The sequence below is a fragment of the Chelon labrosus genome (genome assembly GCF_963514085.1).
Source record: "Chelon labrosus genome assembly, chromosome: 15".
In the NCBI taxonomy this organism is placed as follows: domain Eukaryota; kingdom Metazoa; phylum Chordata; class Actinopteri; order Mugiliformes; family Mugilidae; genus Chelon; species Chelon labrosus.
Window position 1 is genome coordinate 24,073,576 of NC_140348.1, and position 17,009 is coordinate 24,090,584.

The 17,009-nt window shown below is 45.1% G+C and overlaps 2 protein-coding genes across 2 annotated transcripts; both read right to left on the reverse strand.

Annotated features, from left to right (window-relative positions):
- Nucleotides 1-527: 527 nt before the first annotated feature.
- Nucleotides 528-4,952, reverse strand: calm2a (calmodulin 2a (phosphorylase kinase, delta)). Its single transcript, XM_084561998.1, has 6 exons — nucleotides 4,846-4,952; nucleotides 3,844-3,874; nucleotides 2,377-2,520; nucleotides 2,172-2,278; nucleotides 1,961-2,096; nucleotides 528-1,851 (listed from the first exon to the last, which is right to left on the reverse strand). Exons 1-6 carry the CDS (start codon nucleotides 4,846-4,848, stop codon nucleotides 1,823-1,825), a joined length of 450 nt encoding a protein of 149 aa, XP_084418124.1. The 5' UTR covers nucleotides 4,849-4,952; the 3' UTR covers nucleotides 528-1,822.
- A 5,953-nt stretch (nucleotides 4,953-10,905) lies between these two features.
- LOC311500210 (uncharacterized protein) lies at nucleotides 10,906-16,992 on the reverse strand (the record flags this gene model as incomplete). Its single annotated transcript, XM_084561463.1, has 4 exons — nucleotides 10,906-11,913; nucleotides 16,039-16,174; nucleotides 16,267-16,395; nucleotides 16,782-16,992. The coding sequence occupies 4 exons, from the start codon at nucleotides 16,990-16,992 to the stop codon at nucleotides 11,772-11,774; spliced, it is 618 nt and encodes a 205-aa protein (XP_084417589.1). The 3' UTR covers nucleotides 10,906-11,771.
- Nucleotides 16,993-17,009: the final 17 nt, after the last annotated feature.

Below are 17,009 nucleotides of genomic sequence, written 5' to 3' on the forward strand. Positions count from 1 at the left end.
GGCTCTCTTTCTCAAAATTTAAGAGGAAATCACGCTCTGGGACTAAAAGCACAACCCCCAGCATTGTTGCCAGGCTACACAGAGCACATGGTGTCAAAGGAGGCAAACATTCACGTTCGTGCTGCTCGACGAGGATGTGGAATGTCACCTGAGAGGGTATAAGGAAGCTAAACAAAATAAAAGCAGAAATGGAAGGGTTTACCGATAGACATCATAATGCTGATGTGCATCAACGTATGCATGAATGGTGGCAGCTGAGACAGCACGTGCAATGAACAGGTTTTGTAAGTAGACTGTGACGGGGTTTTTTTGTGAAATGATAACTTATTTCCAGCTTCACTGGAAGTTCACTAAAGTTTGTTATTTCAGTGTATTTGGTATGCACAAGGGAGCACCATGAAACACCAGCCCATTCGCCTCCCAACAGTCAGGTTGAGCAGCACAAACAAAAAAAAAATGTTAATCCCATAATCGCACGAGATCGAGAACAAACTTAGAAGCAGACAAAACCACACAGCAAGCAGAGCAGAGGTCCACAATAGAGCTTTATTTTGTCATTCATCAAAATAACAAACTTAGTATCTCTGCAAGCTACTGTAACAAACTCAATCAGATTAACAAAAACAAAAAAAAGAAAAACAGGTACACCTTTATTTACACCATGGTTTCTGATGCACGCTCAATCGCCCGCGCCTCATGACCGGGGGGGGCAAATGCCGAGTAAGACATGAGGCAGTCAGCTTCTACATGGTGCTGCGCCAACAGTAGCAGACAACACATGGCCTATGTAGTCAGTAGGGGAGCTGGACCGCACAAGGCTTTTTTTCTAATGTCGAGTACCATCGCGTGCACTTCAAAACAGAAGCCTTTTGATCCCGCTCAGTGCTTTATTTTCATGACAATACAGGTCTGATCTGAGCTCGTCTCAACGTTAAGAGGCATTGGCTGATGCTCCTCAGTGCGTTTGGAATTTAACGGGGGAGGGACACTTTTAATCAGGTAAACAGTTCATGTGCATTCGAAGCAACAAGAAAAAGAAAAGATCCTATCAAAACTGGAGCATCCTATCCTCAATACAAAAAAAAGAAAAAAAAAAAAAGAAAAAGGGAATTGTTACAGGGCATACAAACTCAAGGATCCATCATTATTGAGAAAACAAGACAATTTTCAAATCTGGGTAGATTGTAACTTTTATTGGAAAACAAAAATATACAACTTGGAATGGATTATTTCAGGCATGACCAGTGGCCATTAAAAAAAAATAAAAAGGAAAGAAAAGCAAAAGTAAAGTAAAAGTAGTGAGTAAAACATTAAAAAGCATGGTAAGATTAGTCATTTTCTGGTATATAGAACAGCAGATACAAAAAGAGTTTGTAAGAGTACCTAGGAGATACACCCGTGTCATTTTTTTGCAGTAGTGCAATGCTGAGAGATTTCCATATATACTTTGTCCGTAGTCCATGCAGAGTTTAAACTCCTCTACATTGTTTCCATGCCAACAGTGTTGCCAAGTGACAACCAGCTGACAGGTTTCTAATGTCGCCATGCGTGGAGGGGCCCCGAGCACACAAGACAGGAAAATTCGAAGTTCTCCAGCTCCCAGGGGCCTCCACGGGCTTCTGGTTGTTTGACCGTTCTGTCACTCCAAGACACCATGACAGCAAAAGAAAGGGACATGGGGACAAGAGCCTATGCAGTTTACATGCAGTTCCTTTGGACAGCAGAGGGGGGCGGGGACGAATGGGGGCTATTAAGATTTTACAGATAAATTACACAAAGAAAAAAAGGCAAATTATTTATATACGAAATCTGTACAAGGCCTTCACTTCGCCGTCATCATTTGTACGAACTCTGCGGGAAAAGAGTGGGGGGAGAAAAAAAAAAAAAATATGTATATATTGTTGGATCTTAACAATGGATTCAAAGAGCAAAACAAACCAATTAAAAAACATCTACCAACCTTCATAGTTGACTTGACCATCTCCATCAATGTCTGCTTCTCTGATCATCTCGTCCACCTCCTCGTCAGTCAGCTTCTCTCCAAGGTTTGTCATCACGTGGCGCAGCTCAGCAGCACTGATGTATCCGTTGCCGTCCTGAAAACGAGGCCAGTCAGTAAGCAGTTTTTAAAAACCTGTGCGAGTATGTATGAGAGCGCAGGCAGCATTTACCTTGTCAAAGACACGGAATGCTTCTCTGATCTCCTCCTCGCTGTCTGTGTCCTTCATCTTCCTGGCCATCATGGTCAGGAACTCTGGGAAGTCTATCGTTCCATTTCCTGAAGACACCCCAAAAAAACCGGTATGAATTTTTTTAAAAACTCAGGAGGGGCTGACATCCTGGCTCACAGGTTCTGAAGTCAGACTGATCTCTCACCATCGGCATCCACTTCATTGATCATGTCTTGCAGCTCTGCCTCTGTGGGGTTCTGGCCCAGGGAGCGCATGACTGTGCCCAGCTCTTTGGTGGTGATGGTGCCATCTCCATCCTTGTCGAAGAGCGAAAATGCCTCCTTGAATTCTGGTTGCAAAAAAAAGAAAATACATCGGCTTCTTTAGTAAGCCAGAGTAACCACACTCATCTTGATATGCAAATGAGTGGCAAAGAGTATAAGTGATTGAGAAACAAGACACTGAAGACTTTATTATTAATCATCATCTTAAGATAACGCGATCAAAGGTCCATGTAAACGTTATCAGCCCACCTGGCCGTACAATCTTTCACTCTTCAAGTCACACCGAGCCGAACCAAGAATTAGTTCACTACTCTGAAGGGTATTACATCACCCATGTTTCACTTATAAACCAGCCACAGTATACTGGTGCACCACTCTGTTTTGAGTTCCAACTGAAGTCGTTTCTGTCTAAACAAGGGCAGCGACCACAGCAGGGCAGAGTCGGGCTACATCAGCAACAAATGACAGCCTGTGTTGGTTCGGTTCAGCCGTGAGGGACGACGAACAATGACACACTCATCCAGAGTGATGAGGCCAATGGGCAACGCGTGGTGGCATGCAGCAGCTTGTCGGCGTCATAAAAACTACAGCGTGCCCTGCCTTTTGAGGGGTCAAACACACACACACACAGGGTAACACCCTTTTGTTATGAGGAAACTGCTGCCGTTTGCATCAACTGCATGAAATATTGGGGGGGGGCAGAGGGTCTGATTAATCTAAGGAAGGCCATTGAAGCCCAACGTCACTTCAAAATCCTACAACCTTCAGTTTGTTGTGTCATGCTGTTTTTTTAAATCTAAAACTGCAACCGTCAGCAAAACAAATCAAGGACTTACCCACTAATCATGATATTATTAGCATGTAACAAAACCACTACAACTTTAGGACATTAAATGCAGACATTACTGCAAGGGTGTGAGCACATACTGGAAGCGATGCATTAACCACCCCCCTGCATGACTTCCATTACAACATCTTAAGATACCAGCATACCAAAGCCAAGTGGCTACCGCAATTGTTCTTTTTTACATTCCATACGATCACACACACCCAGGGGCAAAGGGCACGTCATGCGTAGGATGTAAAAAAACGGCGACAGCCAGCACCTTCACCAGAGCACACAACCCTTCCAGATTACATCATTTATTACATGGCAACCACAAAAAAAAATGCAAAGTTTTCCGCAAGGGAGTCCTTCAGCGATCCAGAGCCAGCAAGCAACAGCCGTTTCTTTCATTCCCGTTTTATGACCGGCAGGCCGCCCTGTGGAACGCCTTAAAAGGCAAAAGTATAAATCCACTACATTGGGGATGCAAGGGTCCATAAAAGCAGGCCTCTTTGCGGGTTATGAGGAAAAAAGGTAGAAGATCAATGGAGGGATGCCTTACCAGCAATCTGCTCTTCTGTCAGCTGATCTGCCTGTAAAATAAAAAAATAAAAATAAAAAAAAGCAAAGCGATTATTCATATGCACGTTTATCTTACAATCAATTCACAGCAACTTTAGCTCTTGAGAGGAATTCAAAGCCATGGCAACTTAATTGAATTACAATATTGCGCAACTCGTATGGGGTTGCAACGGCTATGACATTTACAAGACATTAATACCGAAAACGAGGAGCATTTTCGTGCCGGTTAGCGATCAAACTTGCAGAAGCATCAGAGTAAAGGTGACAAAACAAACAAATATGGCAGGATCGGCTGTAGATGCTCCAAACGTTAGAGCCGATCGACGGTTCCAACCGTACACAATGAATGAATTAGGATTTGGCGGTAAACGTTAAGCTAAGACGAGCTAACGTTAGCAAGCTGCGGCTCCGTGTGTGTGTGTGTGTGTGCCCAGACACAGATAGACCCAAAAGAACACACACACCACACACCTTGTAGAAGGAGGACTGAGTAATGCAGCAGTCGCCACAAGCAACGCAGTGTTTGCCAAATTACCACAACACTGCTTCTTTCCAATCAGAGCACCAGCACTAGGTGGGACGTTAGCTTACAGCTTCGGTTAGTTTGAAAAAAACAAAACAAAAAAAAAACAGCGACGTAACGTGCACAATTTCATCTTTACTGCCAACGTTAGGCGCGTTTACCCAGACCACCACACCTTCCCCGGTTCCAAGTGTTGTTTAACGGCCAGGCATTACCTAGCAACGCATAAGCTGTCATTTATTCGGCCGGCACTGCGGTAGCTACCCCTCAACGGTTAGAACGTCGGATCCAGATTAGCCACCGTCGTTCACGATAGCTTTCTCACTATTTTTTTTCCCCCTCCCTCTTTTTTAAACTGTCGTCAGTTTTGAACTAACAAGCCAAGGCAACGCCGTTAAATCGGCCGAGGCTGTAAAGAAAATAAATAAAGCTGTGATCTCGCCCCCTTTTTTTTCTTACCATTTCGATGTGGACGCAGCGGAAGGTTCAAGACAAAATCCGTTAATGCACCAAAGCCTAGCGAGCTCCGACTGAGTGTCAATCTGTATGAACACACTGAGACGGAGGCAACTGGACTCGCCTTTAACGGCTATCCTAAACCCCTCCTCCTTTTCATATCCTTCCGCCAACTTCCCTTTTCCCTCAGTTACTAAATCGCTTAAAACACACTTAAAGAGACTGCTAACTGCACAAAATAAAACAAGCGCACAGCTTTAAGTATTATGTGGGAGTGCAGTGGCGGTTTTTGGGCTTGTATTGTAAATCTTGTGCGTATCACGGGCGGTCTGCGTTACGGCGTATGAATACTTTCTGCTACTCCGTGATGGGGCACAAGACGTAGCCGAAAGAAATCGCGCTCTCTGATTGGTGTGTTTGTACCTGCAATGCGTCACTCCCATGGTCTGCGCTGCCGCTGCATCTTGTCCATAGACATCCCAGTCAGTGCCACAGGCACAGCTGACAAGCTTGTTGCATAGTGTGTGTATACATATGGGCATCATCTTTAGGGCAGACCAATAACATAGTTTTGATAAGTCATTTACCACCAGGAGCATAGCTTCTTGCTCCTAACTAGGATATTAATGACCCAGTTATGCTTACAACTCATATTGCTGCATTTTTGATATTACTTTTGCTCTATTTTATTAGCATTTAAAAGTTACCACAGGGTGCAGTGGGGAAAGTTCCTCCTGCTTATTGTGCAAGTCTTTTATCACTTTAAATTTAATGCATAATTAGGCGTCAGTGCTGAAGTGTGATGCTGTAATAGTTTCCAGCTCGTGCATGCACGTGTAATTGTGTGACTTGCTGCGCATCGTCGCCGTCAGACGTCTGTGGATCCTCAGGTCTGGCTGTGCAGCACGTATGGATGGGAGTATCTGATAGCCTGATTGCTTATGCCTGACTGCTCTCCTGTCTCCCAGTGACCACCTGTCTCTGCCCTGATCCCATGGGGGAGACGGCGAGCAGGAGGTGGAGGTGGAGGAGGGTGGAGGGAGCAGGATTTGAAGAACCACCAGAGAACGTACTAGAATCTCCATGTCCATAAACCCCTTCCTCCCTTTTCTGTCGCCTCTCTTTATTATTCTCTACACTTTAAGTAGATAGCAATCAGAAGAAGAAGAAATCAGAAGAAAATGACCCGAAGTGGTTCCCGCTTCTATCTGCTCTGTTTCCGGAGTTGCTGCTGCCTGCGTGAGCATGTGACCTGCTGAGAAGCCTCAGAACGAGCCAGGCTTCCCCCCCCTCCAAACTAACTAATCTAGAGCATATTGGATTCTTTTCATTCTGCCACTAGGTTGTTGTCGCCGATTATGCAATGCCAAAGGTGACGGCGCAAAGGCCTAAATCTGTCACAAGAATCAGATAAGCTCATGCATGTGCGAGGGACTGCATGCGGAGGTGCATGAACTCACCTTTTGCCTCTTTCAAAGTACTCGTCGAACACCTAATGTGTTTTTGTTTTTTTTGCCACTGACGCTCGACTAAATTTCTTCTGTGTGCATTATTGGTGATGGTGAGTTGGTCGATGGCGAGTTGCTCCAGTAAGACCACGAGAACAATGGTTTGCCGTTGGGTCGTAAATATTTCAAAACCTGAATAGCTTTCTGGTTAGTCTTGCTTGTAGCGCCACACATCCAATATGCGCACATCAGCTGTTTGGCTGGTTGACGACAAGCCCTTCAATGATCCCCCAGGTCCCAGAGGAGCTGCTCCGGGTCAAAGGTGGATGTAGGTTGGAGGTTAATATGGACAGGGCGTTCTGAATCCCAAGAGACATTACTTAATGGTCTATAAAACTTGAAACCAATATCCGTGATGTAAAGCCAAGGAAGACTTTACTCACAACACGGAGCCCAGCGTGTTACCGTGTTGTTTTTACATTATGCATGCCAGGTGTTGTGTTAACTCTGGAGTTATGTTTTACTCGGAATAATCCGTATAATGTGTCCCCCGCTCCTTCGCTTATCAGCTCTGTGAATATGAAACTGCCTCGCATAATGCGCCCTTATCAGTCACAGACCAACCCAGAGCTATGACAGCTCTCTTTATAAAATGGCAGCTCTCTTTTGTGTACTGTGAGGGTCAAAGGTGGTTTCGGTTGAGCAGATGAAAGGGTGAAACGAGCCCCTCCACCTTGAGTGATGTCACTACCGCTTTGTTTCCTTCTCAGAAAAATCCACAACGCGGGACGGTTTCATTTTTCGGCACCGCGGGCGGGTTTGCCCGTATCTTGCGTTGCGGCGCCCGCGCCCTGAAAAACAAAGCAGCTTTCAGGCAAGGAGGGCTAAATCAAGCGCCTAAGTGGCATGTGATGACTTCGAGCAATAAAGCGCTGGTTACAAATATGAGGAGATGTTTACCTGTGTAACTGAAAGACGCGGGGGCCATGATTAATGAATGAGGATTTGTAAATGTACCTGCTGGTTCCGTGCCAAGCGAACGGATCGCGTTTCATGGGACAGAAGTTGTTTGTGCGTCATGGACGTTGAGCTAGCTAGTGAAAAGACCATAACACTGAGGGAGCGAGTCCGTGCGGGCCCCCCAGCTTGTTTGCTTTCAAGCGTGTGTTTGAACATCTGCAGGTCTGTGTGTGTATATGATATTAGTGCGGGCGCTTCCGTGTGCATGCGGCGATGGTCAGTATGTCAGCTATGCTTTATGGCCTACGTGTCACTTCAGCTGCATCTGTCCAGCCCGTGAGCCAGAGATACATCCCCGCATACAAAGGCCAGTCAATGGGCCAACGCGGCAAACCACTCCCAGTTAGCGCCAGTGGTTTTTAGAGCCATGCAATAAAGGCATAAGCTGTGTAAGGTCCATCAACAGGCTAGCCGCGCATTAGCCAATCCCACGAGCGTTCCGGCCTACCTGTTACGGAGAAAATGCCTGTGTTCCAAAACTGCATCATGAGGCAGAAATGATTAATGGCTTTAAATCGGATAAGAGGATTTGCTCAGGCCTGCTATCCCCTGCCTATTTCAATCATGTCGTGATGAAATGGATATAGTGTTAAGCATGCACTTAGTTTTCTACCCCCCCCTCCCCACTCTAACGTGTTTGTTGGGCCTGCTACTAAATCAAGTGTTTCTAAACCTGCACATGTCAGTTGTTTTATTTGAGGGGATCCGAGGGACAAACCTCTTACTGGCTGTCAAACCGAATCCCTACCGTTGATCTTTGCTCTCTCACTTTTCATCTCCCTCCCTCCTGTCCTCCCTCCCTCTCTCCCTCCCTCCCTCCGTCTCTCCTTGACTCCATCCAACTCTGTCCTTCTTCCTTCCACCCCTCGTTCCCTCGCTGGCCCTCCTCCAGGTTGTCTGCTGCAGTCAGAGCCGGGAGTTCAAACACTGCAGCCTTCAGCAGCACATGAAACATTGCTTCTCGGAGCCTTCCAGAAGCGTGGCACCACAGAGCTCGCCTCGCTGAAGGCGATTTCATCCCCGCTGCTGGGTTTTTACCTTGCCGTTGTGCGCCGTTAGCCGTGCCTTTGCGTGTCACAGGTGTCAGGAGGTCACAAAGTTTCCCCTACAGATAATCTGCGCAGCAAATCCTCTAGAAAGTGAAACTGGAGGAACTCACAGAACTGCAGAGGTCACGCACGGTATATACTTTAGTGTATTACCACTATAAGGAAGTGACAAGGGCAGAGCGTTTTATCAGCTCCCCCGTCCTTGACCCCGGTCTGACTGGAGGCCAGGACCGTCTCTGCATTGGCGGGGGACCTGCAGGGCGGCCGCGCTCCGTGCCCCTCTTAGATGATCTCATTCTGCAGGGGGCTGCCGGCTCCACTGCATACGGTGGACATTTCCAGATGAAAGCTGCAGAGCAGGTGTCGAGTCATCTGTGTGTGTGTGTGGCCGTGACAGTGCTCTCTGCTTAAACCTTGCTCATAAACAAATGTGATTGAGCTGCTTTGTGTGGAAGCCTCAACTGTGCCACCTGCTGGCTGGAGGAGAAAACGCACGGGGCTGCCACAACACATACTAGAGAACTAGTTAGAGGAGAAGGAAAACTAATTGGAGGCAGTGACGGAAAATAACGGAGTACGTTTACTCAAGTACTGTACGTTTATGCAGCTCTGAGATACTTTGCGTGAGCATTTCTATTTAGAAGGAATGGAACAGAACATCCATCTATTATTTACGACTGCTCATTCTTTAGAGGGTCCAGAGAGACTGAAGCCTATCCCAGCTTGCACGTTGCCAAGAAGTGGCATTCAGTTACCCTTTTCTTGCAAGTCTTACACTCTGAGATAAAACTGGAGCACCTGGAGAAAAACCCACATGTGCAAACTCTGCTGAGGAAGGCTAAACGGCATATTAGAAACTCTTCAAATGTTGTTAGTGGGGGCCTTTGAGGGGAGGGGCCTCTGTGGATCATCCCACAGATACTTGATCAGTTTGGGATCTAGTTAATTTGGAGGCCAGGTCAACACCTTGTTCTGTTCTTCATGTTTTTTTTTTTTTGTTGTTCCTAAAGCGTTTTTGTATGTGTGTCTGTGTCAGGCTGCATCCTGCTGGGGATGGTCACTGCTATGAGGTGGGGGTGTCTGGTCTGGTCTAGGTGGGTGCTTCATGTCTAAGTAACATCCACACCAATGAATGCCAGGCCCAAAAGTTTCCCAGCAGAACACTGAACTGTCACAAGATGGTCGATGTTACTCACTTCTCCTGTCTGTGGTTTTAATGTTGTGGCTGATCAGTTTACTCCACCATATTCACTCAACCGTAGTTTCTAATTACTTAACACATAAACTCATGATCCTCCCAGCAGATGTGATGCATTCTTCAAGACTGTGTAATGAAGCAGTGACCCAGGGCTCAAACATTAGAGTTTAGTGGCGTCTAAATAAAAGTCCAGCTATTTAAAAGACCCACAACCAATAAACACGGCTCCTTAGGGATCACTATCCGCAGGGCAGTAATCCTCATCGCCATCCAGTATTGAAGTAGTTTAAAGGAGCTCTATTCTCTGCAACGCCAACATTAATACTCTGTTACATGTTAATGCTTTAGTAATAATGATCCAATAATATAATGCACCGATCTGATTCACATACATTTAGCTAATGGTACATTTTACTACTTAAGTAGTGATCCTCCACCGCTGTTCAAGTGTTAATTGATTGATTAATGACAAATCTGATACTGGCTCCAGTTCAGCTGTACTTTATTTGACTTCAGTGAACGGTATAAATTGACCACTCATACAAACAACTGACTTTAATACAGTCTGATGCATGTTTATTACTGATATTGTAGAAGTAGTCTTTATTCCCGAGTCTTTGATTGGAGCGTGTGAGAGGCTTGTCGTGAACATGTTTTTGTGGGAAGTGGTTATTTTGGCATGATCTCTTATTAAAGGGGAACTACTGTTTTTTACAACCTGGACCTTATTGCTAGCATTAAATATGATTGTTTACTCACCCATATAACTTTTGTGTCATCTGGACTTGTTTAGGAGATAATTAATCAGTGTATATCCATATAGTGGGAGTGACTGGGGCACCGAGACGCAGCCTCTAAATAACCCATCATCTGTCGCGAAACTCGTTCATTTCGCCAATATTTTGTTCTGATACGCTAGTGCTATTCCCCGTTGAGTCCGGAGTTACCTGTTATCATCATCCGGGGTCTGTAGATTGATCTACAGACCCCGGATGATGTCTTCTGACCTGTATGATGTCATCTCTGAGCGACGCAAGCAATATGAATATATGAAATGAATATTTTCCCGATTCTGAGGTTGTGCACGAACCATAGCAGTAGCAAATTACAGGTAAACAAGCCAACCGTCGCGGGTGCGCACGCCGCTCAGAGATGACATCATGGCAGATGATGCATTATTTAGAGGCTGCTTCTCGGTGCCCCAGTCACTCCCACTATAGGGATATGCACTGATCTAATTATTTCCTAAACGAGTGCAAATGACACAATGGTTATATGGGTGAGTAAACAATCGTATTTTATGCTAGAAATAAGGTCCAGGTTGTAAAAAAACAGTAGTTCCCCTTTACAGGTAGCAGGTCAAACTTCAGCTTTACACGTAACCACAGACTAAACCTTTAAACTCATTTAAGATCATTCCTTGCCAAGCATCAGCAAAGTGGCATGGTTGTTATACGCTACGATAATGTGATTCATCCTCTCTGGAAATGTTTTTGCTAAAGTGGAATTTATACATTCACATTGTATTTACACATAGTTTTATTTGCACTGACAGCTCCCAGCTGAAACGCTGAATTACACTGTTGTCTTAATTGAATGGGGCGCAATCCACCAATGAATAATAATTTAGTGTAATTTCCAAAGCGCATAAATGATTTTAGAAAACGGTGACACCCGCTTTGTGTTTGCAGAATAATAACACCTAAATACATTTTTGTTTTGCTGGTTCTGATTGATGCCGATTTTCCAAATATGGAACTGGACAAGAACCACAACCAGCTTGAAACTGGCTGTAATTATGAACAGAGGAGTCTGACAACAGGTATTCTGGCAAATGCTAATGTTGCAATCACAGAGGCTGTTGGCCTCGTATCAGCTGGAAGCCGTGGACTGCTGCAGTGGTTTACTTTTCATCAGCGTCTCCAGCAGCCAACAGATTGTCAGGTTCTGCTGGGTCAGACTCTGACTCTGAAACCGTTGTTCAGGCGTAAAAAAAACAACAACAACAACAATAAAAAACCTCCAGCTCAAACTTGGCGAGTCCATCACTCAGCACAGAGGACTGGAAATAATCGACTTCAGAAGTCACTCAGGTTTAATTACTTCTTACAATATAAATAAGAGTCATTCATCTTGTCTTTGTAAAAACGCGTACCGCGGCTCCAGAAAAGTGCTTGTGTTTATAAACCTGTGCATTTCTGCTTCTAGCGTGTGCTATCTGGGGCGCTGCCTGGGCGTGACGTTGTCTATGATCCGGGGGCTGCAGTGCGTCATGTAGTGCAGGGCTGGGTCGGAGTAGTTGAAGGGTGGGGGGTTGTACTGCTCCTGGATGTAGTCCGGCAACAAGTGGGGGAGGCTGGAAGAAAACACACACAAGCCAGTCAGAATGCAGGAATGAACATGTAATCATAGCAGCCTACACTTCCAGATGCCTTAAAGCGTTGTGCATGTTATTTCTTACACTGATGTGTGCATGGCTTAGATGTAATAAGCCATTATGCACTGTAAAACCGTTTGCCAGTAATATTTACTTCCATCAGTACCAGGTGTTGCATTTCTGCACAGCTTGTTCCTTTTGCAGTGAAATCCTGGCTCTGAGTATCATCACCCATAATTCTCCTTGCAGCAGACAATAACTTCAGGCGGATTTACGGAAGGAAGTGTTGGATGGGCGGCAGTTGTTTCAGAACACTCGGTGTCTGACTCATGCATATTCACGCGGGCTCCGGCCCAGAAGATATCCCGAGTGGTGAAAGATGCCGAAATCTGGGGCTAAAGCTGATTAAAGACACGCAACACGCATCCCCGGACGCTGCGCTAGGCTCGCCGTGGTCTAATTTGTAGTTCAAGATGTTTTGGATTGCATCTGATTGAAGTTGCAAATAATCCCCAACAATGACACAGTCAGATCAGGTATAGGCCGCACAGATCTGCTGCACCATGAATCACTCTGTGAATAACAAAGCAAACATCGTGACGATTGATTCCATTTAAAGTTCGATCGTTGTGCAAATACTGTGATTACAGTACTGTTGACTTCAGAAATATATAATGTAGAATATATTTGATGGTACTCCATGTAACTGGAGCCTGGACACTAAACCATAGCTGCTCCATCATATCACAGACTGTTATTAAATCATACATGCTGCATCTCGCTCACTCTCTCTCTGTGTCATAGTGAAGGGCAGCCTATTGACTCTAATCTAACAATGTAATCCCACAATGCCGACGTCGACCCCCCCCCCAGCCATTACATCCATAGGGTCTGCTTCACTGATAGCACAAAAAGCAGGCCAGTCATCAGGGGGATTATGCGTCTCTATGGCCCACTAACACTTGGTCCAGATGCCGTACATCATGCCGAGGCTAAGAACACATGCACAACGGATATTCTGCTGTGGCACACTCTCAAGCGCATGTACATCTGGACGTGAGACGTCCTTCAGAGTGGATTTTCATTGGGTGCGGCACAATCGGCTGCGTATTAAAACCTCACTGGATTTGACTCCTTAAAATAACAAACCTACAGGTTTTTCTATCTATGTAAAGAAATAATGGACATTTTAGGAAACACGCTTCTTTATAGAAGTTATTTGTGGAGGTTGACATCATGCTTTTGTCTGTACAGCAGATAAGAAGCTAATTAGCTTAGCATAAACACTGGAAACACCCTTAGAAACCTCTACGCCCTGATAATTACCATTTAATCTGTCCAAAAACAGAGTTGCAAGAAGTTTTATGCTTCTTATGTAATAATAAGATTTTGCAATGTGGACAGAGCTGGCCTTGCTACTTGGCTGCTTATTATTTATCCTTCAAACATAATTTCTCCATCTAACTCTGCTCTCAATAGGAAATAAAAAGTAATGAATAAAAATGCTGAACTTCTCCTTTAAATATTGTGATGTTAACTGTCTTTGCCAATTGTGCTGCATACGAACAGCATCTCTAACCTGAACAATGATTCAAGTACTTTTTGGATGTCATCCTCGCCACTACCACCTCTGGAGCAGTGTTGGGCAAACTACGGCCCGCCAGCCACACACGGCCCACTGGGCTGTTTAACCTGGCCCGTCGAGCATTTATAAAACCGTCCTGAAAGCCGCATCCATTTAGCCCAGTTCCTGCAGTACCGGGCGTTCCAAACACTAATGATCTTCGCTAAAGCTATCGACTTGGGTGTCAGGCCCGGGTGTCAGATTTTAAAACCCAGTGTGGCACTTGAGCAATAAAGTCTGCCCACGGCTGCTCTAGGGAGTTGCACACGAAGGCTGGAGCCTATCCCAGCTGTCATTGGGCTAACCAACATGTCTTTGGACCTTGGTTTACCTACCTTGGTTTCATATAAAGTATGTTATATGTGTATATGGACTGACAGTAAACATGGCGCCTTAGGGATCACTATCCACAGGGCAGTAATCCTCATCTCCATCCCGTATTTAAGTAGTTTAAAGGAGCTCTATTCTCTTCAACATTAAGTAGACATTAATAAAAATATGTTAGAGTTACTTAGGTAACATTTAGAATTCAGTAAAGCTGGGGTTTATTATAGATACTAATACTTATACTGAAGAAGACTGCAGAAGTGGAGGTGTTCTTTATTTCTTCCATTGGAGCCTGTGGGAGGCTTTTAATAGAGGAAGTGGTTATGATCTCTTTTTTACGACACTGCGTCCTTACAAACTATCAGCAGCTTCAGCTTAACACGTGCCCACAGTGTAAACCTTTATCCTTAGGATCAAGATCCTTCATTTCTCAGCATTAGTAAAGTGGCGCGGTCGTTACACAATACCCATAAATTCATGCTAAAGTGGCATCTATCTCACCCGTTGCCGTCCTGCTGCATGCAAACGACGTCTCTAATCCGAATAAAGATTCGAGTATCTGCACTCATCTCCACCTCGGTTTACTCTTTATTATCTGCAGTGCAGTTTCATAACTTCGACCTAAGCTGTTAGTAGGAAGTGTTTTTGTTTAATATAGTAAGAGAGTGGGCAGTCCGCTCCTCCAACGGAGAAAGTTAAATAGGATGAAGACAGTGCTGCGGCGTCAGAACCCCGCACGAGATTTAATGCCTTCGAGTTGAGGAGGATTGTTTCTGGGCAGAGACGCTTCACCACGCTGCAAATACACAATGTGTGTGTGTGTGTGTGTGTGGTCATTCTCTGCAGCAGTATATTTTGTGATGACCTGAAAAGAACCCTGCCTCACCCAGCCCAAAGGAGCCGCTGACCCACCTAAAAACACGGTTTATATTTCCTCATTAGAGCCTCGGTGCCCCGTGACGGCATTGTTTTGTAGGCCACCGAGGCCGTGGACTTTGTCTTAGCCTGGGCTTTGTGAGACAGTAAAGCTCATTACGGAGCAGAGCGCACGATATGTTGTGCTCGGTGTGTGTCAGCAGCCTATGGCGTCGGATGAGAGTTGGATGGATTTAAAAAAATAAATAAATAAATAAATAGTGAGACCACACTGGTATTCTTAGAATTAAAAAAATAATAATTTGTGCCAAAAGAAAACGCTGTTAGTACATAAATAACATTAATGCCAGCATTATTTAAGGGACCCACACAAGAAGCTAAGTGTCTCCATAGTTATTTATTATTAAATTAGTTAACAGCTCCGAGTGCAAAATATTTTACAAGGCTCTCCCTACTACTACAACTAAAATGCTTTTGCCCTTTGTGCTGATCATAAATCACAGTAAATGGGTGTTTCCGTTTCTTTATCTCTGAATGAATGAAGAAAAACGCTAATTCGAGAGCATGCCCGTTGAGTAGGTGGACTTTAACGTGACCCGGGACGCAATGTGATCCGATCTCAAATGCGTCCTGTGTGTTTAGAGCCGGCCACTTGCACTCAAATCCCTCAGCACGCATGTTAATGCTAAACAGCCCTCTGCTTGGGCACATAGATGGTTGTGTGGACAATGGAGCTTGCGTGGTAAGTATGAAGCATGCAGGAAGATACACCCATCAGGCATAACATTATGACCAACTTCCTAATATTGTGTAGGTCTCCCTTTTGGTGACTCATCAGAGAATGGACATGGGCCTTCTGAGGGTGTCCTGTCGTGTCTGGCAACAGAATGTTGTTAGTGGGGGGGTCTTTGAGGGGAGGGGCCTCTGTGGATCATCCCACAGATACTTGATCAGTTTGGGATCTAGTGAATTTGGAGGCCAGGTCAACACCTTGTGATGTTCTTCATGTTTTTCTGAGTTGTTCCTAAAGCGTTTTTGCCATCAAGGAGTGTCATTGCTATGGGGTGGGGGTGCCTGGTCTGGTCTAGGTGGGTGCTACATGTCTAAGTAACATCCACATGAATGAATGCCAGGCTCAAAGGTTTCCAAGAAGAACACTGAATTGTCACAAGATGTTCAATGTTATTAACTTCTCCTGTCAGTGGTCATAATGTTGTGGCTGACATATTTCAGGCTGTATCTAAATAAAAAAACAAACAAACTGTGAATTCACTCACTCTCCAGTGACAGTCTTCTTGCGGCAGCAGAAGCAGGCCAGCGCAGCCAGAAGCAGCAGCAGGAGCAGGGGGATGCCGATGCCCAGGACCAGACCCAGGACCAGGTCCACCTCTGTTTCGCTCACTTCGCCTCGGCCTGCAACGGACCGATCGGTGTCGAGTCACGACAAGCTCTCGCTCTCGTCAACGCATGTAAGAATTTTATTCGTCCTAATGCTATAGGCTCACCTATTACGCAGGACTGGGTTTCATCCACATCGGTTGTGCCGTTGCAGACGCACCTGTAGCCCCCGTAGGTGTTGGAACACAGGGCAGGGTAGTCACACACCGCCTCCTTCGCCTTACACTCATCCAGATCTGCAGGCAGAGAGGCAGCACGTTTTTATACTTATTATGTTACTTGCATCACTATAGGCTCTCTAATGGTGCAAGTCTTTATTTTTTACCCTAGGTCCATTGGTGATTCTAAATTGGCCGTAGGTGTGAGTGTGAATTCTAAGATTAAATAAGTCCCGTGGCTCGTGTAGATGACTTATCTAATTCTGGGGTAGACTCCAGCCTCCCATGACACAGAGTAGGATAATACAGATATACTTCAGCTAATGGATGGACTAACCCCTAACCCTAACCCCTAACCCCTAACCCTAAACCCTAACCCTGTAAGGTTGTTTCCAATCTTGCTCCTAAATGGAAACCTTACTTACAAAACAAACAAACAGATAAATTAACAAAACATATTTTACCATCAACTTCTACAGCGTTGATAGAGTAGTAGCTGCTGACTCTGGCCAGATAGTCCCTGATGTACCAGTGCGGCGTGTCAGTGGAGACGGCGATACGATATTCATCTTGACCCCCTTTGGATCCCTGTCCCTGGTCTTTCTGACTGATGTTGTAGAATTTGTTGCTGAAACCTTTGGTCAGAATGTCTTCCAGCTGGGTGAAGAAACACATTTTAGTATAGTCACCAG